Source organism: Polypterus senegalus, chromosome 11 (genome assembly GCF_016835505.1).
Source record: "Polypterus senegalus isolate Bchr_013 chromosome 11, ASM1683550v1, whole genome shotgun sequence".
NCBI classification, from domain to species: domain Eukaryota; kingdom Metazoa; phylum Chordata; class Cladistia; order Polypteriformes; family Polypteridae; genus Polypterus; species Polypterus senegalus.
This window is the reverse complement of record NC_053164.1, coordinates 62,153,324-62,179,523: the sequence shown is the minus strand read 5'-3', so window position 1 is coordinate 62,179,523 and position 26,200 is coordinate 62,153,324. Positions and strand designations below refer to the sequence as shown.

General features: G+C 39.9%; 1 protein-coding gene across 3 annotated transcripts in view; it reads right to left on the bottom strand.

Moving 5' to 3' along the window:
* The window catches only part of LOC120539072 (class I histocompatibility antigen, F10 alpha chain-like), a 50,050-nt gene that overhangs the window by 3,408 nt on the left and 20,442 nt on the right, over window positions 1-26,200 (bottom strand). The window contains exons 4-12 of one of the 3 annotated variants that reach the window (XM_039768800.1): window positions 23,846-24,124; window positions 22,420-22,686; window positions 19,079-19,198; window positions 17,734-17,763; window positions 16,129-16,155; window positions 10,034-10,084; window positions 8,995-9,021; window positions 8,264-8,308; window positions 4,478-4,504 (exon numbers count right to left, since the gene is read on the bottom strand). In XM_039768800.1, coding sequence (XP_039624734.1) covers window positions 4,478-4,504; window positions 8,264-8,308; window positions 8,995-9,021; window positions 10,034-10,084; window positions 16,129-16,155; window positions 17,734-17,763; window positions 19,079-19,198; window positions 22,420-22,686; window positions 23,846-24,124 — 873 coding nt within the window. The remainder of the gene's footprint in view (window positions 1-4,477; window positions 4,505-8,263; window positions 8,309-8,994; window positions 9,022-10,033; window positions 10,085-16,128; window positions 16,156-17,733; window positions 17,764-19,078; window positions 19,199-22,419; window positions 22,687-23,845; window positions 24,125-26,200) is intronic. The other 2 variants (XM_039768801.1, XM_039768802.1) reach the window with 2 other exon arrangements.

Genomic DNA, 26,200 nt, shown 5'->3' with positions numbered 1-26,200 from the left:
ATGCTGGCACAACACCTTGCAAACTACTGACATGTATTAATTAGAATTACTGTTGCACCTCCATGGAAAAGGCTTGAAAGGCTGGGAAAGTTCAAATATCTCACGTCAACCATAATAAGAGGATGGGCAGTTAGATTTAGAAATAAACCCTGTAATGAAATTAGGTTGGACAAAGGTATTGGGAGTGTTATGTGAGCAAAGAATTAGTGCAAGAGTGAAAGGCAAAGTGAATAAAGTAGTACTCACTGCAACTGGATGCTACAGAAATGACTATGTTGAGATGAAAGTGTGTAGTAACAAATCCTGATAAGATCAGGAATAAGAGAATCAGAGGTACAGTCAAAGTTGGGAAATTTCTAAAGAAAATACAGGAAAGAAGGTTAGAATGGTATTGGCATGCCATGAAAAGACATGTAAATAATGTGGGGAGAAGAATCATGGATATAGAAATGCAGGGAGAGAAGAGAAGAGGATGACCAAATGGAAAAAGGGTGGACTGCATAAAGGAGAATATAAGGAAGAAATGGGGTGTCAGGCGAGAAAGTGTACAACAGACAAGAATGGAGGAGGCTGGTCAAAAATAGTGACTCTCCATGAAAGTGGGAAAATATTTAGAGGAAGAAAATTACTAGTGCCCCTCACCAAAATGACAAAGGTAGTTTTTGTTTCAAATCCTTCAGCCAGGTTTTTCTATGAATGTAAAATATCAAAGCTGAAGTCAGTAACTGGAGTTAACCCCTAGCCCCACAAAATTCTTTAAAATTGCTTTATAGTAAGAAAATAATCTAAAACAATATCAGCACAACCAAAGAGTTCACTGTAGGAATCACTGGCAGGATGGAGCCGTGACCACTGGGCTGGGGTGGGCACTGCCCCCCAGAGACAAGCCGTGCCAACCCTGCGAAATGCTCTGTCTGTCCAATGAAAACTCTGGAGAAGAATAACATTTGATTTTCACAGTTCACTTTACCGCACATTTTGCAGCACGTTTTGAACCTATTGACCGCATTCTTTAATTAAAACAGTGTATACGTTCCATTCTTTTATTTTCTGGTTGGTAACACCAAAGGCTATGCATAAGTGGCTTTTTAAAAAGCAGACATCTTCAATCTTTGTCCCTCCGCAACCTGCTGGCTCCACCGTTGAGCCCAGCACCGCTGCTACCAACACGCAACACAGTGCACCCACATCGGGAACTGAAACTCCAAAAGATGTAGATAAGCCTACACAATCCTCCAGCTCTGCGCCCGTGTCGGGTACTCGAAACCTCTGCGTTCAACAAAATATACAGTCCGGTCTGCCTGACTTACATATGGATAGCCCATCCCAGCCCATTTTAATTAATTATACCAAGCACGCATTCGGAAAGACACTCAGATGTTTTAGTGCAAGCTGGTATCAGTCTCGACCGTGGCTTGAATCAATTCAGACCGCGAGGACATATTCACCACACAGCTACACTAATTGAAAAAAAGCTCTAGAAAAAGACTGTGGCGGCTTCCACAAACACGCGTCTAGTATCCCACACGTCAGAGCCATATCTGCATGGCAGGAGTATCGGCACTGGGCAGAGACTGGTGAAAGCATAGTTCAACTACTGGGTCCAACGCAGATAGAAAAGAATAGATATTATGTGAAAATCATTGGGGAGGCCGTTCAGTTCCTTGCAGTCAATGAACTGGCTCTGCGTGGTCACAATCACGAAGGTGGGGAGGAGGGACATTTCCTTATGTTCTTTGATTATACAATCAAAAAAGATGCCAAACTTGCAGAAATTGTAAAATACATCCCAGATAATGCAAAATACATATCCAACGTAATTCAAAATGAAATAATTGAGACTCTTGCCAAAATGGTGGTAAAAGATATCAGGACCAAATATGAAAAAGCTGACTCTCATGGATTTTGCATTAAAAGTGATGGTACCAGGGATCGCTGTAACATTGAGAATTTGTCTGTAGTGATTAGATTTGTCCAGAACTCCATCCCTGAAGAACACCTGATTGGCTTAATTGAGCTGAATCAGCTTGATGCTGAATATATTTGTAACCAAATTCTGTCACATCTCTCTGAACTCGGTTACAGCCCAGACAACTTAGTGTGTCAGTGTTTTGATGGTGCTTCTGTTATGTCTGGGGCAAGGCATGGTGTCCAGACTTAGTTACAAAACAAAGTTGGTAAGTATATTCCATATGTACACTGCTACAACCACCAGCTCCATTCAGCAGTGATACATGCAATGGAATCAGAACCTCTGGCTAAGAAGTTCATTGACTGGTCAAATTCACTGAACACATTTTGTCACAGACATTATGTTTCACACACATACAATACACCCACATGGAAAAGACTTCTAAAAATACGATGGACCAGTCATTATGATGTCACAAAGTCCATTGTCAACAATGAGGAAGTTATAAGGGGGCTTCTCTCAGAGGTAGCAGAGGCTGACACTGCCCATTTTGACATTTGCATAGAGGCATGTGGTCTTTTGACCCAATTAAAAAAGCAGAATTTCTTCAATACAGGAAAATTCCTCCTTCATGTGCTTGGTGTGCTGAAACCAGCCAATGCAATTCTACAGGCACATGCAGTGGATTTGTGCACTGCTGGGGAGGTGGTGACAGCTTCACTGGCTACACTGAAGGAGATGAGATGCGACTCATTCTGGGAGGAGCATTTCTCTCAGTGTTAAAGTAGACCTACCAATTCGCTCAAAAGGAAACAGAAAGTTAATTCACAGCTTGATGATAGTATTGTCATGTCTATGCTTGGGCATGGTGACTCTGATGAACAAACTGCTCCTAATCAGACTTTTAAAAGGGCTAATGTTCAGCATTCCTGATAGAGCTATTTTGGAAATGGAGACAAGATTCTCTCAGAGAAATGTTGAATTACTAAGGGCCACATCACTTCTCCTGCCAAAATCAGAATTATTTCTTGATCATTCTCTCCTGAAACCACTTCAGGCACTTGCAGGCACAGAGCAAAACAGCATGAGCTTGCAAAATGAAATTGCTGTGGCAAAAGCAATGTTGATCAATAAACTGCCAGCTGACGCTAATCTCTCTGAGGCATGCAAATGCATTCAGCAGTACAAAGAGGCCTTCCCTATGTTGCATTCGCTATATGTCACAGCACTCATCATTGGTGTGTCTTCAGCTGCATGCGAAAGCTCTTTCTCTACTTTGAACCGCATTCTCACTCCACTCCGCCAAACAATGCTGCATTCAAGGAAGAGAAATTTAGTCATTCTGGCACATGAGAGAAACATCACAGAAAATCTAGACATGAATGAATTTATTGCAGAATTTGCCAAGAGCAACCGCAGACTGGTCCTGTAGGTAATATCCAGGTTAAACACGGGAAACTGATATCCTATAGCCTCCCGAATGACTACAATAAGCCACGTTTCTGTTCTTGCTCTCATATGTTGTATACATTTGACTTTATTGATATTTACCTTGTAGATGTAGTTCTATATTTGTTCACAAAAAAATAACACAAGTTCCACTGTCTCTGTTAATTTTATTGAACAATAAGTTATGATGGTTATGATGTTATATAAAACTGTTGTTGTTGTTATTATTTGACTCCCCTACAAAAATGGGGATGGATGGATGGATATTTTTTGCCCCCCCTTCCCCCATAGACAAGCCAAATGCCCATCCACACATAATGTTCTGGTCACACCTCTATGGCAGGATTTAAAATCTTGCACTACCTCACATTATCTTAGATTTCCATTACCTCTTGCCCTCAGGAGTTGCATGTCAATGTGATAATGGTAGAAGCTGTTTCAGTGTAAATTAGCTCCTACCTTTCTGAAAGTTTAATTAGGTACCTTGTTGCAAGGAACATTATATTATGAGAGTTCTAAGAATGAATAGTAGCTTTCCTTATGTTGGGGAGTTTAACTAGAAATTAGGTCTAATTTAATCATCTCTGTGGGGCTTCACTTGTGTAACTGGATTATCTGCACTCCACTTTTCAAGGCCAACTCCTCCTTCCATGCTATAACCCAATAGTTTAAGCTTAATGTACTCAAGGCCATCTAAATGCAATCCTAAAATCCTAAAAACCAAATTAGTTTTATTTAATTTTATTTTTTTTTTATATTATGCACTATTGTGAATTTTTCTACTTAGCTTATCCCACTGTTACCCCAAGCTTCAAAAAAGCCTGCTGAGGTGTTTATTGGACAATATGGTAATAAACACACATAAAGACAGAAAAACCTAACTTTTTCTTTATTTATACAGGTTCCAGTTTATTGTTACATGGTGTTATGTCCCAGTTTGGCATTTACTAATAATTTGCTAATTTATCCCTGGCTTGGCAATTATTAATAACAGAAGTAAATATTTTAGATTCTGTATGTTTAAAAAAATGGCTTGCTAGAAGTTAAATGTTTATTCATTTACAGAAACATAACCATTGTCTGTATTTCATATTAGATGTCTGTTTAATTACTTACCATTTTCTGCTTTCAAAGTAGCATTTCCTGCAATAAGAAAAATACCGTTTTAATTTTAATTGAATGAACAGTAGCAATGTACTGGAATGGAAGTCAGATATGCAGGCAATGTTAAAGAGAAATGCTGGACACCTTCTTAAGTCACCTCATGTCCTGCTATTCTGGATAACAATTTAAATAAAACACAGAAGTGACAACCTGCATTGGAATTAAAAAGAGATGCACCAAGGATACAAATTTAAAATAGAAGGATGAAGAAAGTATTCAGCTCAAGGTAAGTTTGGGGAGAGAAGGAAAAAAAAAACACCAAAGGAAAGGCATACTGGCTTTTCTTTACTTGACAAAAAGATACATTTTTGCATAATAAATTTTACATGTAAAAAAATTCACAGTGCAAAAATTAAGAACTGACTGGGACTTGTGAAATCCTGCAAGTGAAATATGAAAAAGAAGAAAAGACAGGTCTGCACTGAAGGCACCAAGTTCCATCAAAACAAAGGGGGAAAACATCTGTCAGAAGATTCAGTTGTATGCAAATATTTGTGAACCGATTATTAAATTTCAGGTTTTATTGTATTTCCGAGCAGAAACAGGTTAATGCAACCTCTGTCACATGCAAACATGAACATGAAGTATTTCTAAAAATTTTAATGCGCAATTATTATTTATTTGTTGGATTTAATAGATAGGATTTTGTTTATATTTAGTCAACTCCATTCTTTCGTTTTATCAACACAATGTTTCTTCTTCCACTGGATAGAAGATAACTACAAAGCATAACAGATCTACCACAACGCTTATCGACTGGCAAGATGTCCTTTTCCTACATTACCTGGTTTTCTCCAATGTAGCTTTTGTGACTGAGGCCTAAGTTTTATATCAGTTCATAGCTCTTTGAAAACTCTCGCCAATTGACTTTTTGGTTGGATCTTTATGACAATTCTTTTAGTCATTTTTGTGTAAGCAGTGGTCAAATAAAGACTTTTAGACCTCTACTCTTGCATTAACTAAACATTTTAGAAAGTTCTCTGTGGTGACATGTGGATTTTGTTTTGCATGCCTGGCCCAATCAGTTCTAAAACAAACTTTTCTAGATCTAGCAAATAACCCATTTCTTGATGGTGTTTCTGATTGTGGAAATTCTACGCTGTGAGTGCTTCAATATCATTTTATAGTCTTTGGCTACTGTGTAAAATGCCATTTATCTTTATTTTTCAGTCCTCAGTTAGCCGCTTAGAGGTGCATTGACAGTGAGTGTTACATACTGAGAAGCTGGAAGAGTCATTGTTTAATCAGCTCTGGAATTGTCTTTACCTGGGTGGATTTAAGGCCCAATTAGTCAGACTTTGAAGTCTTAAAAATAAGTAATGATTCAACTGGGAAGGTGCCACAGTTTTGCACATGAGTCACAATTTTTTTCAATCTACTAAATTCTCCACACAGTTTTAGTATGTAAAAGTGTGCAGAAATATGTCTTTTATAACTTGCAGAGGCAGTGTTAACTTCCTGAAACATGCAATTTGACAAGATGCGGAACACTTTAGGCATAAAGCAATCTGCCATTCATGTTTTTAGTTGCTGCACAGTTTAAATCACGTGGCAGGCATATTGCTAGCAGCTTCCAGCAAGATAATCTGTATATGAGATCAGCTACTTTGCAAAGATGTAGTTTTAAATTCCAAGTTGTGTACACAATAGTCAACTTGGTTTTTCTAAACTGATGGAGAAATCTGTGTTCTGGATATTTTTACTTTTGATTTTCTGGTTATTCATTTTTTTAACTGGATTTTAACAAAACATTCAGATCACTACAAAGAAATACTGTATGGCAAATATGTTGCAAAAATAAAAAACATCTTAGTCTTGAAAGATAAATTGCAACTTTTCAGATGCACCAACAGTAATGTAAGAATTTCAATTAAGTAAAATCGTATTTCAGGACCTTTAAACATTTAAACTAGATAATTTTACAGCCAAGGGTCCTCTCTGGTATTTTAAAAGCTCACTTCATCTGAAACATTCTGAAACCCGTCAGACTAGAATGTACAGACTACTTACTGTTACTTGCTCTAACATCACTGTAATTTTTCATTTTACATTTTAAAAGTGTTTCGAAGTGAAGGCTATCCAAAAAAGTGCAAAAGTATGACTCTTGGTCACAATAATAACAGAAATAAAACAGAAAATAAAAATGCTCTGTTTAGATGCATTTTCTTTATATTGCATTAAATTAATACAGAAAATTCAGTACATTTTCATAATGTGTATTCTATTTTGCCTGTGTAACAGCTCAGAAAAGTTTAGCACAAATTATATATCAGGAGATATTGTTATAATATGGACAGATGATTGTTTTACAAGGGCAGAAAATTATTCTGTTGAGATTTGTCAATACCTCTGATGTTACATTGCTGCTTAAATTAGATTGTTACTATTCCTGCTGTGACTGCTATCATTTTAGGGAAACAAATAAAGCATGTCTAATCTATCATGGAGAGTTTCAAGAGGAATAAGTACAGATGGACGTCTGATCAGCACATACTGTAGAAGGTGGTAATGATTAAGCATAAACACACATTCATAAAAAATAAATGATTAATAAATCTCTCCATTTTATAAGCATGCATTGTATACTGTAAGTCTGCAGGAAGCTAAAAGCCTGATTCAGTATCCTCTGGTGCAGGAGAAAAACCAGCTCTGAAACGGTATACTTAGTACCATGTATACTGTACAGTACACCCCATGCAAACTGAAGTACAAACATATCTGCTTATACACATTCATTTAGTGTTGCCAGTTAACACACACAACATTTTTCCCTGCGGTTTTATTAAAAAAATCTATATATATATAATTCACTAAGGGCACGCAAGACACACGCAAGAAAGAGAGCCACGCCCACCAACTCACAGAGCCACGCCCACCAACTAACCCTTCTCCTGCGTCATGGGATACGCACGACAGAGCCCCACCCGCCAACTGTAGCCCTCCTCCCGCGTCCACCGTCGCTTTTGAGGCATGTGCACTGCCTGCTCATGTACCCGCACGCAACAACTCACCAAACACAGCCTCAGTCGCTTTCGTTTGTGCTACAGTCCACATACACCTCTGAGCCACGTTGACTTTTCATTGTTCTTTTCGGTTCAGGCTGCTGTTCTATATATAATCGACCAAGTCGCCTGACCATGGGGTACACACGACAGAGCCCCGACCGCCCACTCTAACCCTCATCCCGCGTCATGGGGAACGCATGACAGAGCCCTGCCCGCCATTCACTAAGGGCACCCAAGACGCACACAAGACAGAGAGCCACACCCGCCAATTCACAGAGCCCCACCCGCCAACTGTAAGCCCATGGGATACCATGGGATACGCACGACAGGGCAAGGCCCGCCAACTCCTCTGATGGCCAATGAATAGCATTGCAAGAAGTACATACTGCGGTATGTAGGCCAATGTTATGTTCTTGGACGGGAATGGCGGTATCTTCTTGAAAAGCAGCATAAAACTGAATGCGATGACTGTGCATGGGGTTTGCGAGTTGACACTGAAAGGAATTGGAATGAGTTTGTAAGTGCTTCTTGAGAGCACGAGTTGTTTTGAAGCATCTGTTCTTCATAAATGCAAAATGTGTTAAAAAAAGATGGTCTTAAAGATGAAATATGCAATAAAAGATCTACATGGAATGAAATTAATAGGCAGTATGTCAATGTTACAAATTTTCCTCTTAGTGTTACTTGAGTATACTATATATAATATACTTTAAGTTAATTTAATTCTACATACCAGAATCTGAAGAACCAGCCAGACTACACTTGCTGAAACCCACTTCTGATTATGGAAAAGAAAAAGAAAAAATAAAACTTCTATTTTATAGAATAAAAGGTTCCTTACAGGGTAGACCGATTTTTTGAGCACAGACACAGAATTATATATCAATATACAAGTGTACACACACACACACGTGCACGCACGCACACACACAAAGTAGTAAGTGAGAGTACCATTAAATGAGTCATGATATCACTTAATGCTGCAAGTGGCTACTATTGTCTGAAATGACTAATTTATAATTTATTATTCACAGGTAACTACAAAGCCCCATTATCAATTACCACTACTCCAAGGTCCTAATGCTAAGCTCTCTTAGCACAGCCTTAATTTATCATGTTTAAATGCTAACTGATTATTAGAGAAACCTTTGTAACTGTGTTAGCACAGTTACAACCTGTTAGTCTGTTCAGCAAAGCAAGTAAATTACCTTCCTGTGGGTTGCAATGTACTGGCACTAATGTTAAATTCAATTCTGGATTCACAAAATGGGCAAAACGAAACAGCTTTCTTAAGCAGCACGTTTGTTTATTGCTGTTTTGTGAAATAAGGATTATTTTTGCACAACTGCCAAATTTAATCTAGAATAATCATAAATCTAGGATAGAAAATGATTCTAGACTCTTATTAGAGTAATCAAGTACAGTATATCTCAGGTACAATTAACAAAGGAGAAAAGAAATTACCTGGTTTCAAAAGTGAACTACATTCACCTGCAGAGGCAAGAATAGTAGAATAAATGCTTAAAATCTTAAAGTAGAGGGTCTTTCGAAGTTTGGTTTACTTAATTATCTTTTCAAATGACAAGGTGTTCTTAAATATACAAAATTTAGTTTCATTATATTTCAGTAACTTTGTTGATGCGACCTCCATTTACATGCAACATTTTACCATACCAAGGTGTATTCTCACAGGTAGTGGTACTGTACTTTTAAAGCCGATCTACAGATTATGAATTACTGACTCACTTAATATTTATATTTTGCTAGTTAGAGTAAAAGAATATATTCCATGTTCAAACTATTAATTCTTTAAAGAGATGAAGTTGACTCGAACAGAGCTACAGGGGCAGAACAATGCAGACAAGTGTAAAAGATAAATAGATAAACTTGTTCTTTTTAGATATAGTTTCACAGTAGATAGATATACACATACACACACACTGTATGTGTGTATGTGTATGTATTGTATGTAGAGGGTGAACTCCAAGAAATATGGCAAACCTTACCATTACTTATGTACACACATCTTAGAGTCTTTTTTTTTGTTAATCAGCGTCAAAAAAGGCAAATGAAATACACTGTGATTCAATGTTGCATAATAATAAAAAGCGAAAACATCTAAGTGGGGGTGAATACTTTTCATTTTATTATACATATTACAAGTAGTGATTGGGAACTAAACTTTAAAATGTAAACTTCTTCACATTATAGATCGTTTTTTCCATTAAATTACATAATTGATACATCATTTAGCATATGATAATGTCCTGCTCATCCAAACTAAAGCACGAGGTTATCAAATTTCATTGTTATGACCCACTCAGAGCAACAGAGTTCAAACTGTGGTGTACATATTTCTTGAGATTGAAAGCCCAGAATCTGGTAAACATTTTTATCTTTCTGAGGCATGCTATAAAGTGGAGTCATAATACATTATTGCAGTTGTATAAAATGAGATGAATAAAAGTTATGACTTTACTTCTACTTCTTCTATTCTACTTACCCAAGTTAGTAACCGAGATTCCAACATGTCCATTTGGATAGCCAGGCAGTCCTGTGAACACAAATTATTTTTTTTCTAAACAAAAAAGCATATCAGTCTTAGTGTTCAACTATTGTATTTCAAGTAAAAAAAAAAAAAACCATTTTGAATACTTTATATATAGTATGTAAAAATCAAAAGGGTTGTTGACAACCCACAGATATAGCAGTGACAAAAACACTTATGCAAATAATCATGATTTAAATTCAAAATGTTTTAATAACTTTGATAAACATTCCAAAATGTTTGAGACAGACTATTTTATCCTGCACCTTGCATAGTTCCAGGTGAAATGAAAAAAGAAAACTTAAATTTATCTGTAAACAAGAGATTGTTGGGTTCACCTATAAAATAATAAAATATGGCTGTGAGCCTTTATACAATCAATAACGAAGATGTGTACTTATATAAAAGTGTCTTGTGGAATCCATTAAACCGATAAAGAAAATAGTACAAATTTGTAATAAACTGAAAAAAATCTAATCATTCCTTACATGAAGTGTTAAAGTAAAATTTAGTATTTTCTGCTTCATCAATGACAGTATACTTTACTGATATGCATTCAGAGAGTTATTTTACTAGCTATCACCTTCCAAAAATAGGGCATAAGAAGCTGAGCACACCCAGAATGAAAATGTCATAACAAGAAAACCCCCCACAGAAGACGGCTCTACAAACTGAGGCAGAAGCACTGAGAGAGGCTAACAGTACTTCAGTTCTTGCAGCTGACACTCTAATCTTACATTGTGGTCTTTCAGTGCTCTAGTTGCCCAGAGGGGACTGGGCGGTCTCATGGTCTGGAATCCCTACAGATTTTTTTTTTTCTCAAGCCGTCTGGAGTTTTTTTTTTTTTTCTGTCCACCCTGGTCATTGGACCTTACTCTTATTCTATGTTAATTAATGTTGACTTATTTTATTTTCTTACTGTGTCTTTTATTTTTCTATTCTTCATTATGTAAAGCACCTTGAGCTACTTTTTGTATGAAAATGTGCTATATAAATAAATGTTGTTGTTGTTTTTGTAGTTAGACCTGCACTGGTGATTTTTATTTATTTATTTTTTTTTAAACTTAACTAGAGCCATCATATTTAGTTGGGTGCAACATCTGAGTATCAGTCCACCTCAGGGTACTAAAAATTATCATGCAAATATTACATGCATGATTAAAAATTAAAAAATAAATCTGTAGACAACTTCAATTACTTCTTTTCGGTACAGAAATTACTTTTATTTTTTCTGAGAAGCATGCCGTCACAACACCTTTCAAACTACTGACATTTATTAATGTTTAGAATTACTGTTGCACCTCCATGGAAAAGGCTTGAAAGGCTGGGAAAGTTCAAATATCTCATATCAACCATAATAGGAGGATGGACAGCTAGATCTAGAAATAAACCCTGTAAATTAGGTTGGACAAAGGTATTGGGAGTTGTCAGGGATGCCAGGGGCTATGACCCGGCCGGGACGCCAGGAGGGACCGGAAGAGGGTCAGAGCCCGCCTGATCACGGGGTGCGCCTTCCGGTTGTTTTGGGGAGCCACGGGTCAAGGGCTTGGAAGCTCTTCCCTGTAGGGGCCCGTGGCCACCGCCAGGAGGCGCCCCAATGCCTTGGGATTTGTTTCCCCAGCACTCCTGCCACACCAGGAAGTGCTGGGGGGAAGACTTTGGACGGTGCCCGGGGAGCAGCCGGGAGGACAGCCGACACTTCCGCCACGCTGGGGCGTGGCCAGAAGATTGCCGGGAACACCTGGGGCTCATCCGGGTCCTCCATAAAGGGGCCGCCTCCCGTCATTCAGGGCTGGAGTCGGGTGGAAGGAGGACGAAGCAGTGGAGAGTGGAGGCGGCCCGAAGAAAGGCATTGTGGCCAGGACATTGGGAGTTTGGGGGTTTGTGCACGTGACTGGGTCTTTGTGACCATTGATTGGGGTCTTGGTGACCCTATATAATTGTAAATAGTGTGTAAATAAACGTGTGGTGGTTTTGAAAACAACATGTCCGCCTGTCTGTGCCCGGGTACCGTTCACATCTGGCGTAGTCGGCAGGATGCTCCGCCTGTTTCAAGGCGGAGACCTGTTCATAAAAACATTGTTGTGGACGGCCCGGTGCAGCAGGGGACCCCACCCACGCATACCGCGGGTGCTGCGTGCACACAGCCCCGCGGGGTAAAGGAACCCCACGGACCGCCAGGGGTCCGCAGGAGGGCCGTTATTCCCTGAAGCGGGCGGGCGGCGTGCATTGGAAGAGTGCAGCGGTCTCCAACGAGCGCGCCGTTGCTGGAGGCGCCCGGGACGGCATGGCGTCCAGAGAGGCCACGCCGAGGACGTTTCCTCGGTTTGACGGGACCTGGGAGGTGAGTTCCTGCCTATCGGCAGCCGGCCCTTGGGGGCCGGGCGTGTGTTTTGTTTTCCAGGCAGGGACCTCCAGGATCGCGCCAGTGGCGGGCGATGCTGGTTTGCGGGCCCGCAGCACAGCGCAGCCGCGAGGGCTGCGAAGGAGGAGACGCTGCAGCTCGAGAGGCGCTGGCAACAGCAAGGCTGCCGGCAAGCACGTCGCCGCCGCAGAAGGAGAGCCAAGATGGCCGCGGACCAGAAGTCCCTCCCCCTGACAGGCACGCGATTGGACGGTGTGTCTTGTGTGCCCGCCGATGACTGCAGAGAGGCGGGACCAAGGAATGTCCATCACGGGCAGGGGGGAGACCCGATTGGGCCGGAGGAGAAGGCCCACAGGAAGTGGCCGGCGTCGGAGGCCGACAGTCAGGTAGGCTCGCGCCGGTTAACTTCCTGTCTTTGCCGGCTGCTTTGGCGGAGCTGGAGGCGTCCCTTCAGCCCGCCGGGCAGCGCGGTGTTACAGGTGCTATGTGCCCTCCGGGCTGAGGTGCTGGTAATGGAGAGGAAGGCGCGCGGCGCTGAGAACGTTTCTATCGACGACGGGACGGCGCGACGCTGGAATCTCCAGCCGGAGAGGTACAGCGGAGACGGTGAGTACAGCCGACTCCGTAAAGCATATGGGAGGGTCTGCTGAAAAAGGCTGTGAAGACAATGAGCAGTTCCGAGTAAGCAGCCCTCCGACAGGAGGTGCGGCGCCGCGGACTGCATGCGCGGCGAGGGGGGAGTCCGAGAGGACGCTGAAGGGACACGGGCTGCTAAGTGCCCCGGGTCCTAGCGCCCTCCGCCCCGAGTCGGCTGCGGTCTTGCGCCGCACTATAGGGACGCAGACGGGACAGAGGCGCCTTTTATTCCATAAGGAGTCTCAAACCGTCATGGCGTCCCAGAGTGAACGGAGGAATAAGAGGCTGGGTGCCGATTCCTCCGATATGTTACGGACGCAGACGGGAAAGGGGCTCGTGTTGAGTAATACGGAGCCGCATATCGTCAAGGCGTCCGAAAGTAAAGGGAGGATTAAGAGGCTGGGTGCCGATTCCTCCGATAAGGTGAGACGCGTTGCTGGGTGCACGCGTGTGGCTGGCTGCCCTCTGGGAGAGCAGAGGGAATCCCTGAGGCCGGCGGAGAGAGAGCGGGCGGTGCCGACGACTCCATCGTTGAGAGGGACACGGAAGCCGCGGAGAGGGTGCCGATCAGGCAAGTGCCGGGTGCCGGTTGGAGGGGAGAACGCTGCCCGCATGCGTGGCACGAGCTGGGTGCTTTGGCAGCGGTTCTGCCCCTGTGTTCTCTTTTGTAGGGACGGACCCCGGGCGAGTTGAAGGAACCCCTTCGTGGCGGAACAGCCCTCTGATGTCGGGCCGCTGCAGAAGGATCTCTCTGTCGGTGCGCAGGTGCGCTCGCAGCTAGAGGAGCCAACGGGGGAACGAGTGGCTCAGAACAAAGGGGCGTGGAGGTCCCGGAGGGGGTGCCTACCGAGGAGGCCCCGGGGTGCCGGTAAAAGGGGGGAGCACAACCTGTGCGAAGCACAGGGATGCACCATGGGTTGGTGTCGGATTGTGTCTCCGCCCTGTCCCTGCTAGGAGTGCGGGGCCGGACCCCGGCTATCCTCGAGTGGGACCCGTTTCGGAGCTCTGCTGCCCTCGCGGGACGGGTCGCTCTTACCCACGAGTGGTCTTCGCTGGCTGTGGGCACTGTCAGGGATGCCAGGGGCTATGACCCGCGGGACGCCAGGAGGGACCGGAAGAGGGTCAGAGCCCGCCTGGATCACGGGGTGCGCTTCCGGGTTGTTTTGGGAGCCACGGGTCAAGGGCTTGGAAGCTCTTCCCTGTAGGGGCCCGTGGCCACCGCCAGGAGGCGCCCCAATGCCTTGGGGATTGTTTCCCCAGCACTCCTGCCACACCAGGAAGTGCTGGGGGGAAGACTTTGGACGGTGCCCGGGGAGCAGCCGGGAGGACAGCCGACACTTCCGCCACGCTGGGGCGTGGCCAGAAGATTGCCGGGAACACCTGGGCTCATCCGGGGCCTCCATAAAGGGGCCGTCTCCCGTCATTCAGGGCTGGAGTCGGGTGGAAGGAGGACGAAGCAGTGGAGAGTGGAGGCGGCCCGAAGAAAGGCATTGTGGCCAGGACATTGGGAGTTTGGGGGTTTGTGCACGTGACTGGGTCTTTGTGACCATTGATTGGGGTCTTGGTGACCCTATATAATTGTAAATAGTGTGTAAATAAACGTGTGGTGGTTTTGAAAACAACATGTCCGCCTGTCTGTGCCCGGGTACCGTTCACAGAGTGTTATGAGTGTTAAGAATCAGTGCAAGAGTGAAAGGTAAAGTGGTACTCACTGCAACTGGATGCTACAGAAATGACTATGCTGAGATGAAAGTGTGTAGTAACAAATCCTGATAAGATTATCAATAAGAGAATCGGAGGTACAGTCAAAGTTGGGAAATTTCTAAAGAAAATACAGGAAAGAAGGTTAAAATGGTATTGACATGCCATGAAAAGACAGGTAAATAATGTGGGGAGAAGAATCATGGATATAGAGATGCAAGGAGAAAAGAGAAGAGGATGACCAAATGGAAAAAGGGTGGACTGCATAAAGAAGAATATAAGGAAGAAATGGGGTGTCAGGTGAGAAAGTGTACAACAGACGAGAATGGAGGAGGCTGGTCAAAAATAGTGACTCTCCATGAAAGTGGGAAAATATTTAGAGGAAGAAAATTACTAGTGCCTCTCACCAAAATGACAAAGGTAGTTTTTATTTCAAATCCTTCAGCCATGTTTTTCTATGAATGTAAAATATCAAAGCTGAAGTCAGTAGCTGGAGTTAACCCCTAGCCCCACAAAATTCTTTAAAATTGCTTTATAGTAAGAAAATAATCTAAAACAATATCAGCACAACCAAAGAGTTCACTGTAGGAATCACTGGAAAGATTTAAAATCTTGCACTACCTCACATTATTTTAGCTTTCCATTACCTCTTACCCTCAGGAGTTGCATGTCAATGTGATAATGGCAGAAGCTGTTTCAGTGTAAATTAGCTCCTACCTTTCTGAAAGGTAAATTAAGTATCTTGTTGCAAGGAACATTACATTATGAGAGATCTAAGAATGAATAGTAATGTTGGGGAGTAACTAGAAATTATGTCTAATGTAATCATTTCTGAGGAGCTTCAGTTGTGTAACTGGGTTATTTGCACTCCAATTTTCAAGGCCAACTCCTCCTTCCATGCTATAACCCAATAGTTTAAGCTTAATGTACTTAAGGCCATCTAAATGCAATTCTAAAAACCAAATTAGTTTTTTTTTTTTTTTATTATATCATGCACTATTATGAATTTTTCTACTTAGCTTATCCCACTGCTACCCCAAGCTTCAAAAAAGTCCGCCGAGCTGTTTACTGGACAATATGGTAATAAACACACATAAAGACAGACAAACCTAACTTTTTCTTTATTTATACAGATTCCAATTTATTGTTACATGGTGTTATGTCCCAGTTTGGCATTTACTAATAATTTACTAATTTATCCCTGGCTTGGCAATTACCAATAACAGAAGTAAATATTTTAGATTTTGTATGTTTAAAAAAATGGCTTGCTTGAAGTTAAATGTTTAGTCATTTACAGAAACATAATCATTGCCTGTATTTTATGTTAGATGTCTGTTTAATTACTTACCATTTCCTGCATTCAAAGTAGCATTTCCTGCAAAAAGAAAAATACTGTTTTAATTTTAATTGAATGAACAGTAGCAATGTACTTGAATGGAAGTCAGATATGCAGGCAATGTTAAAGAGAAATGCTGGACACCTTTCTGAGTCACCTCATGTCCTGCTATTCTGGATAACAATTTAAACAAAACACAGAAGTAACAACCTGGATTGGAATTAAAAAGTGATGCACCAAGGATACACATTTAAAACAGAAGGATGAAGAAAGTATTCAGCTCAAGGTACGTTTGGAGAGAGAAGGAAAAAAAAAATACCAAAGGAAAGGCATACTGGCTTTTCTTTACTTGACAAAATGATATATTTTTGCATAATAAATTTTACATGTAAAAAAATTCACAGTGCAAAAAATAAGAACTGACTGGGACTTGTGAAATCCTGCAAGTCTACGCTGTGAGTGCTTCAATATCATTTTTTAGTCTTTGGCTACTGTGTAAAATGCCATTCATCTTTATTTTTCAGTCCTCAGTTAGCCGCTTAGAGGTGCATTGACAGTGAGTGTTACACTCAGTGTTGATTTTCTGGTTATTTTTTTAACTGGATTTTAACAAAACCTTCACATCACTACAAAGAAATACTGTATAGCAAATATGTTGCAAAAATAAAACATATTTTACTCTTGAAAGATAAATTGCAACTTTTCAGATGCAACAACAGTAATGTAAGAATTTCAGTCAAGTAAAATTGTATTTCAGGACCTTTAAAAATTTAAACTAGATAATTGTACAGCCTAGGGTCCTCTCTGGTATTTTAAAAGCTCACTTCATCTGAAACCCGTCAGACTAGAATGTACAGACTACTTACTGTTACTTGCTCTAATATCACTGTCATTTTTCATTTTACATTTTAAAAGTGTTTCAAAGTGAAGGCTATCCAAAAAAGTGCAAAAGTATGACTCTTGGCCACAATAATAAGAAAATTAAAGAGAAAATAATTATGTGTGGATGGAGTTCCATCCTTTAACCTTCCTTTTGCTACAGGGTCCCTCCTATCTGGGTCTGTTACACAGCAACATTTGCCATGCAGCAGTCACATGATGGGGGTTGATGACATAAAAGGAGGAAGATAAAAGGCATTGCTTGAGCATTTACAGTGTTGCTTCTATAATAGCCTCTTCTCAATTTCTTTCTTTATATCAGCCTGTATTTAGTTTTTGCCCTTTCCTTGTGTTTGAAGAAATATGTGCCCAAGTTTTTCTGCCCTCCTCATTATGACCTCCTGCCTGTATTTCTGGATTCTCATTTTTGGATTATGAATTGGTTTTGATTAAAAAATTTTCCAATTCTCATGATATCTTTTTATTGGGGGCTCATACTAATCTATATTGCCTTCTGAGAATGTGTGATCAGCTGTGCTCATTTCCACCTGTATTGGTCCTGTGATCCAGCAAGTACCTAACAACCATGTCTAGCATGTGTAGGGTCTTTATATACTATATTATTTAACTGAGGCAAAAAAAAAAAATAATAATAATGACACCCAGGTTTCAAACTCCATCCATAGTCATTAAAAAGTGCTACTGGAAAAAAGAAAAAAAATTATCTAGTAAACTTACCATTACTAGTAGCACTTGATGTTTCAGGCACTGTATAAACAGAAGCAAAAAAGGTGATTACTGATCACAAACTATGACACCCGACATCTGTATGAAAAAAGCTATATGAGAAAAACAGGACATTTTGATCAGTTTGTAACAGACAGTCAGACTGCTCATCAGGATGTTTTACAGTACAGTAAACCTTTACATTCACTTTCTCTGTATGTAACCCTCTCTTTACTTTTTCAGACCCACTGTGATATTTTCTAACTTTGTCTCTCTCTATGTTTATGCTTTCTACTTCTAGGTTTTTACTTGATTAATGGATACATACAGTAGCTACCTTCAATATGTGTCTGTCATATACCTTGCTGCATTTAAAAAAATAAAGTTATTAAGTATGAAACGTTGTAATAATTTAATGGAGATCGATTGACCTTCCTATCCAAAGGTTCTCCTTATCTAAAATAAGGACACTACTGTTAAACAGCCCTAAGGAAAGAGGGGCAATGTCAAATATAAGTGAATTTAACTCAATGTTCGTAAAGCAGTTTACTCATAGACAGAGAGAGAGAGAGATTAGGAACACGCGCTGATACAGTGCATTGCTGCACCCACCACATGACAAATCAACTCAGGATCCCCAGATTAGGACCCGAGTGTAGCCATGTTTTTTATGGTGGCTGGAGTGCCAATTCTGCCACCAATCCCCAGGTTTTTCCCTGCAGGGCTGGATTCCGATTAATGTCATACCCAGGACGAAGCAATTGCAGGTTAAGGGTCTTGCTCAGGGGTCCAACAGATTAGAGTCACTTCAGGCGTTAATGGGATTTGAACCGGCAACCTTTCCGATTACCAGTGCAGATCCCTACCTCAGAGCTGCCACTCCGCCCATAGAGTGCCCAGAGAGGCACTTAAAATAATTACAATTATGATCACAATTAAAGATAACAATGTGGAAAAAATACTGTTCAATTTGTGCTAAACATGGGTTAATAAGATTAAAAAATTCCACAGCACATTCAAAGTTTCAAAATTTAAAGATGCTAAAATCTACCCAAGATTGGATTTATGTACTTCAGTTAAAAAAAAATCTTTTATACTTTAGTCAAATGTCAAGTATACATGGAAACCAAAATCAAGACCTGTATACTTTAGTATACTGGGCTACCTTCTCTAATATTAATATATCAACACACCAAGAACTGAATTTTCTATCATTGAATTCTCCTGTCACAGTTTTAATAAATTTAAAAGGTTAACCTTTCAACACGAAACAATGTGTGTGCTTTTTATGTAACTTATGAAATAACAACATATTTAAAAAAAATACCTAAAATGTTTAAAGAAAACATTTTCTTACCTCTTTTCAGTCTGTATTTGTAAACAAGAACAGCCATACTACAGAAAAATAAAAGTATACAGGCACCCATGATGCCCCAAACCATTCCATTTCCTTTATTTTCATTCAATATTGTTCTATCTGAAACATAAATACAAATGTCCTTATTAGAATCAAAACAGTTTTGGGGGAACTACTATTACTGCTGACTATAAAAAGCAGTGCTGGAGAAAGTCCACAAAAGATGCTGATTTCACAAATGAGAGGAATGACTGATATAACCTTTGGGGAATAAATGAAGGAGATAAATCTTTTCAGTTTATGCAAATGGAGATTAAGAGGTAGGACAAATGTTACTGTAGTGAAAAACTGTCAGGTTACATTACATTTATAACGTTACTCTAGTGGTGTGTACTATACTTGGAACCTTGTGGTTAATAGACTAGACCACAGCTACTAAATAAATAGCTGTAGGTCTGATTAGTTAAACATGCAACAATGTCTTGAATGTGGACATTTAAATGTTCTTTTTCAAATTTATCAAGTTTGCTTTATCTTCAGAACCTCCTTATCTATGGTGTTGTTTCTCAGGCATTCTCAGAAGAAGCAAGATAATCTTACTTACCCGGTATTTGATAAGCTAATCTAATTTTTTTTAAAAAAGTGTTAATCACCCTTACCTAGATTTTAGTTTTTTGCAGTGTAGGCTTAAAATGCTATATAACCACAAGTAAAATTACAGAGTACAGGGTTGGTGTGCAAGAGTTTCACCAAATTTAGCTTTAGTGTTCAGGGCAAGTTGAGAGAGACTACAGCATACAACTTACGCAAAATACTTTCTGCATGCAATGGTGAACGGCCAGACATTTTAACTTATGTTTCATTCAGTCATTCTTCACTGCTTATCTGGGACCAGGTCGCGGGGGGGAAAACAGTCCTAGCAATGAGGCCCACAAGTTCCTTTTCCTATCCACACTGGCCAACTCATACTGTGGGATCCCAAGGTGTTCACTGGCCATCTGAGAGATATAGTCCTCACAGGGAATCCTAGGTCGTCCCCCAGGGTCTCCTGCCAGATGGTTGTGCCTGTAAACCCTCCACAGGCAGGTGTCCAGGATGCATCCATATCAGATACCCAAATCACCTTAATTGGCTCCTCTTGATGTGGAAGATCAGCGGCTTTATTCCTAACCACTCCCTGATGTCTGTGCTTCTCACTCTAAAAAGAGAGCCCAGTCACCCTGTGGAGAAAGGCCACTTGTATTTGCAATCTTGTCCTTTCGGTCATTGAAAAACGAGAGTTTTATCTTCTGGCTCAGCTCCTTCTTTACCACTATGGATTAGTATAGTGACCACGAGGGCAAAGAGCTTGTCCAATGTTCCACAATGAAGGTTCCATGACTAGGCAGAGGTTCCTTTCCAGTACCCTGACATAAGCTTTCCCAGGGAAGCTGAGTAGTGTAATATCTCCAATAGTTGGAACACAAAATTCGCTACCCCTATTTAAAATTAGACCACCACACCAGTCTGCCACATCCAGGGCACTGCCCTCGACAACCATGCAACATTGAAAAGGTGAGTCAGCCATTAGAGCCCAAGAATGTCCAGGGACTTCAGTATGTCTGGACATAGCTCATCTACTCCCAGGGGCATTGTCACTACAGAGTTACTCAACTACCTCAGCGACCTCCCTCAAGGAAATGAGCATTGATCCCCCACAATTTCTGTCTCTACCTCTCCCACAGAGGGTGTGTCCATCCAGTGTAACTGATGTTTAGTGGCAGGAATTCCAGTACAACAGATAGAAAAAACTCAACTTCACTTTTCTTGCCTTCACAGACTCTTTAGTCCTGGTAAATGGTCCTCATTGACCTTCTAAGAGACCTATGAGATATGTTAACTCACACGTCTGCATCCTCATTTGAGAACTGAAATTTAATGGCTGCAGATGACAGGAACGTGAAAAGATTACTGGAGTCTTCCTAAAGGATAAACTAATTTAGCTCAGAAATATCCCTGAAATGAAATATATTCAAGCACCAGATGAACATTCTCCAGGATCAACATAAATAAAAAAGCTAGTACTGTCATTACGAAATTTTTATGATGTATCCACAAGAAAACTTGTAAGCCTTTTGTTACTTCTGTCAGGATGTGCATTTCCAGATTTTAATGCAACACACTTCAGTACTTCCCAACAGTTCCACTGTAGTTTCTATAATGTTGTAAACCTCACCTGAGGATATGAACAATATTTCTTATATTTAGCAGCAGCAGCACAGTCCTGGTATCTGTCATTGAAATCCACATAGTGAAAATAGAGCTGCTGCCAGCAGTTATGCGTTAATTCAAAGACTCAAAGAAAGTTGTTGTCCCATTACAAACAACAAAAAACAAACAGAATTTTAATGAATTCCTGTAACTTTCTGGTATGGGTTCACTCCAGTTACACTCTCTTTTCACCCATGTCTGCCGATAACAATCTAGTCATGTTGCTTAATAATGTGGCAGTCATGTGACTGGAGAAAAAGAAAATAAAAAGAACACATCCTTAGTGTTTGCTCTAGCACTGTACTTCACCAGCTTTGAAAGACTAGGACTTAGTGTTGGCACAGTGCTTTTTGTTTTGTATTTTGTCAAATTCTGGATCTCAGCTCGTCTTTTCTAGATTTTACCTCTACTATTTTTGGCTCAATGTTTATCTCAGCAGCTCATCTGAACCAACTCTACAGAGTGATGAGAAATGCTTACAAGATGGCCAATCTTTTTGCCATTTGGTTAAACTATTGCCACAGCTCAGCAGAAGTTACACATTTAGCAAAGAAATATGAGGGAAAACAAGTGTTTAAGGAAATTTGAACTGTTGTGAAAAGGAGAAAAGCACTTAAACAAGCAGGTTATCGGGACTTAAACATACAGAGAGAAATAAAAGGGAAAACATAAAGCGGATATATTAAAGTGATAATAACTATGAGGACCATTGTGTGTTTTTTTCCAGTTTTTGTTAACTTGTTCACAAAGAAAGGAAATAAAAATTGAAAAATTTTAGACAAACTGAAAACGATGTCCTGACTAAGAAATAATTTTGAACTGCACATATGAAGGTTGTTTAGTTGTCATATAGGATCTGACAACTACAGTAATTATGATCATCAATCTGGATGAGAAAAATAGTTTATTTAAAAGTACAGTTTAATGGAGAGTCTGTGCTATAGTTTCCAATCATTGTTTTCAAGAGGAACAAATAGCTTTTCTAAATGATTATTAAACAAAAACTTTAATTCATCTTTAAATTGACAGTAGAAAGTTTTTATTTATTCAGTTGTATTAATCAGTTAATATTTGAAAATTTAAGAACTTACCCCATGGTACAATAATTTTTTCTTCCAGGGTGTTGTGAAGCACCTTACAGGCATATTTGCTTTTGTCATCTGGATTAATATCTATGTTTCTACGAGTCTGAAAGGTGTGATCATCATTTGGTAGAGGGTCTTCTTCCTCTGGGGTGATTATTTCCCCATCCTTTGTGATATAAACCTTAATATCTCTGGGATAAAAGCCAGTTGCCAAGCAAGTAACTCTGACCTTATCAGTCATACGCTTGCCAAAAAGCCTCACAGTAGGAACATCTTAAAATAAAAGAGAGTGATAGTGAGATAGTGAGAGAGTGCACACAACGTCAATAAGGATTAAATAAATATTTCTTTAGGAAAAGAAGAAGCAATATTTCACCTGTACATCTCTTATAGTTGCTGAGGTGGCTGTTTTTATTAACCAACTGTCATTGCATTTTACTGTAAGCTTGTCAAAATGATCAACAGCTCACACTTGCACCAGCTGCTAACAAACCCAGTGCCAGTTAGTTTTTGGTGTCATGAGCATCAATTTTACTGTTGGACAAGTCATCCAGGAGCCTTAGTACGCAGGTAAAGTATAACAAATATATCCCAATTTCTGAGTCAGAATGACCTGCAGATGGCATCCCTACACTCCTGAAAATCTGCTTGGGCACAAATGGACATGCCCTGCAAAACACTAATGCTATACATATTTTATGGAATTATAATCACTCCATGTGAAATTCTTGCAAATCTCAGGAATGGAGATTGATAACAAAAGTCAATATTCCATTAAAAAAAATTGTTTAATTTATTAACATTATTAGTATGCTTATCATAATTCTCACTCACAGCACAAACACTGTGATTTAATACCAACTTTTAAGGAGTGGACTACTTCTAAATGTGCCACCTTATAAAATGAAAGTGTAACACCTTAGGTTGTCGAAGTCCACTTATTTCTCGTTTTCCCTTTTTATCTGTGACTAAACTGATGGCTGAAATGCAACGTTGTAGGCTGGCAATCTATTTTTAAATATGGTCTTCTGTGTTTTCAGGTTTATTTAATACATTAATGACTTTATATGAACTGTGGACATAACATGTTTAAAAACCCAGACCTTATCTAGAATTTAGATGCTCTTTCATTCTTAATACAAAGAAACATCATCATATCTGAAGGTAACTGTACAACCTGGCTGAGATGGATTCTGTAGGCAGCGGTGGATAATACAGACCAAAGGCAGGGCCTTAAGTGCCCTGATAATAATATGAAAGTAAGCTCTTGAATGGGCATCACAGGTAGCCAAGCCATGACCTTTGTTAGAACAGAGTTACAGGGGTGTTAGAGCATCTATTTATGAGCCTCCTTGCCATTATTTTGTATATACACACAGGTCAAATATTGCTTCTCCTTGTTTCAACCTTGGAAAGAAAGATAATTACTTACTGCTCTTGGTGGCCTCTCCCACTGAATAATTCATAAACCTTTTAAGCCAGTCAACACACTCATTTTCTAGGTATCCCTTGGTGTATTGGTTCAAGATTTGTTCTTTGTCCCATTTAATCTTTGTTTGAAGTGCTGGTTCAACTGGGGCAACCCACTGCATATTTTCCTTATCAAAAGACAGAAAATCTTTTCCATCATAACTGTACATATCCATTCCTTTCACAGATCCCTTATCAAAGTCAACTTCACATCCATGCATCCACTGTAAAACATGAAGGCCTGAAAACAAACATAATTACAGCTCCAGTTAAATGGAGGATTCATGCTGTGTCTCATTCAAAAAGAAGAAGGAGGCACCAAAAGGTTAGTGGTGAGGATAAATTGCAAAGATTACATTCTGTTACTGATTTATATTTTCAACTACATACAATGTTGCAATAGTTTTTACATTCATTACTATTTCCACTTGCCTTTAATAAAACCCTCCATTTTCACTTAAACCTTTCTATTTCGCACATTATACTGCCAGAATAGGACCTGACCTTCCACAATCTTGAAATGGTTTAAGTGAGCAGGAGAATGTTGTTTAAAAATAAACCTCTTCATGTAACTAGCATCACAAAAATGACTGGACACCTGAAAGCAAGTTTATGGGAGACATGCACTTTAAAAAAAATCACATAAAGCATTAATAAAATTTATATCAAGCATGTAGGAGTATGACAGATTTCAGGGCTCTGGACAGGTAATCAATATCACCCCAGGACAAGAGGGGGCGCTCATGCTAACACAATATCTTTTTCCTTCTGCAATTCAGAGGGACATCAACTGGAAAATGAGTGATGGCACTTATAGGTTTTCGTGACCAACACCTGTCCCTTCTGGGAACCAGTCCTTTAATGCCACCCAGGACCGGAAGAAGGATGTCATTCTTTAGACTAGACTAAATTACTTTTATTAAAATGTAAAATGTTTAAAATGTAATAAGAAAAATAAATGTTTAAAATGTTATAGAAAAAAAAAACAACTAGCCAACCTATATTTTTTTTTTATTTGTCCATATTTGTCAGTAATTACATTGTAGTGAGTGGGCTATTCTTAGGGGCTGCATCCTTTTTTCTGCTGAGCGCCAAGAAGGTAGAGATGTAATCTTGCAGAGAACTGAGACTGTTGCTGTATGGAAATAATGGCTGCTACCAGAAGCTAAGTAAAGGCAGAAAGTTCCACAAAGTTTGAAGAAGTCATGCTTAGCATTGCTAAGTTACTCCTCACGATGTGCATAAAATACCTACAAATTGAAGCCAGATTGGATTGTCGAATGAAACTATATACAGTACATATATTTCAAAGAACTGGGGATAGTCTTGGTGGTAAAATGCATGCAATATTGAGAGAACTAGAGTGTCCCCTTGAAGATCAGATCCAATATGCTGTTACACTCAGGTTCACAAAGCACCACCCATCTTTGAGCCCTGTGTACAACACAAGCTAGAAGTGACGGCATGCTTTGGTAAGTTTAAATGCTTGGTCAGCTCAGTAATGAAGTCAATCAAGAACAGAACATAAAGGATTTGGACACTGCTGTGCTTTTTAGTGGGCCGCTACCGGGACCAATTACAATTTCTACTTAGGGTGCGTTTCTTAGTGTACTGGTGAGTATAACTTATCTCCAACTCTTTGTCTAAATGTCATTTTATCAGAGCAGATGAACTTGAATGGGGTACACCCCCTACCTCTCCTTGATCTAACGATAGTGTAGTGTGGTGCTCCAAATACCCCCAACCTCTCAACCACCTGCTCAAATGGTATGTCATGTAAAAGTAATAACAAAAAGGTGACCCTGATGATACAGAGCACCACCAGTTATTTGGTTTTACTTCAAGCACTAGGGCATTGTACATAGTTTATGACAGATCTTTTCACCAGTTTTTTTTTCTGTACAATGCTTATAATGTTCAGCCTGTAAAAGTCAATGATTTATCCAATAAGTTAAAGGAACCACAATTCTGTGTATATTGCTTTTTTTTCTAAACCCTCTGAAACCTTGTAATGACACAACATTGTAGATCAAACCATTACATTAAATTCTGACTAAAGCTACCTTTTTTAAAAAAAAGAATACACAGCAACATGGATGTACTACCATGTGAAATTCTATTTAGAACCAAAATTTCCATTAGAATTCAAAATAATACAGTTTACTGTAAAATTGTATTTTCCAATGACCATCAACAAAAGCAATGGTCAATCAGCAGGAACTGATCTACAGCATGAATATTTTACTCCTGGATAATTGTATGTTAGGATGTTAGAGTAAGGAGCTCCAATTAACTAATAATATTAACCACTGGTAAA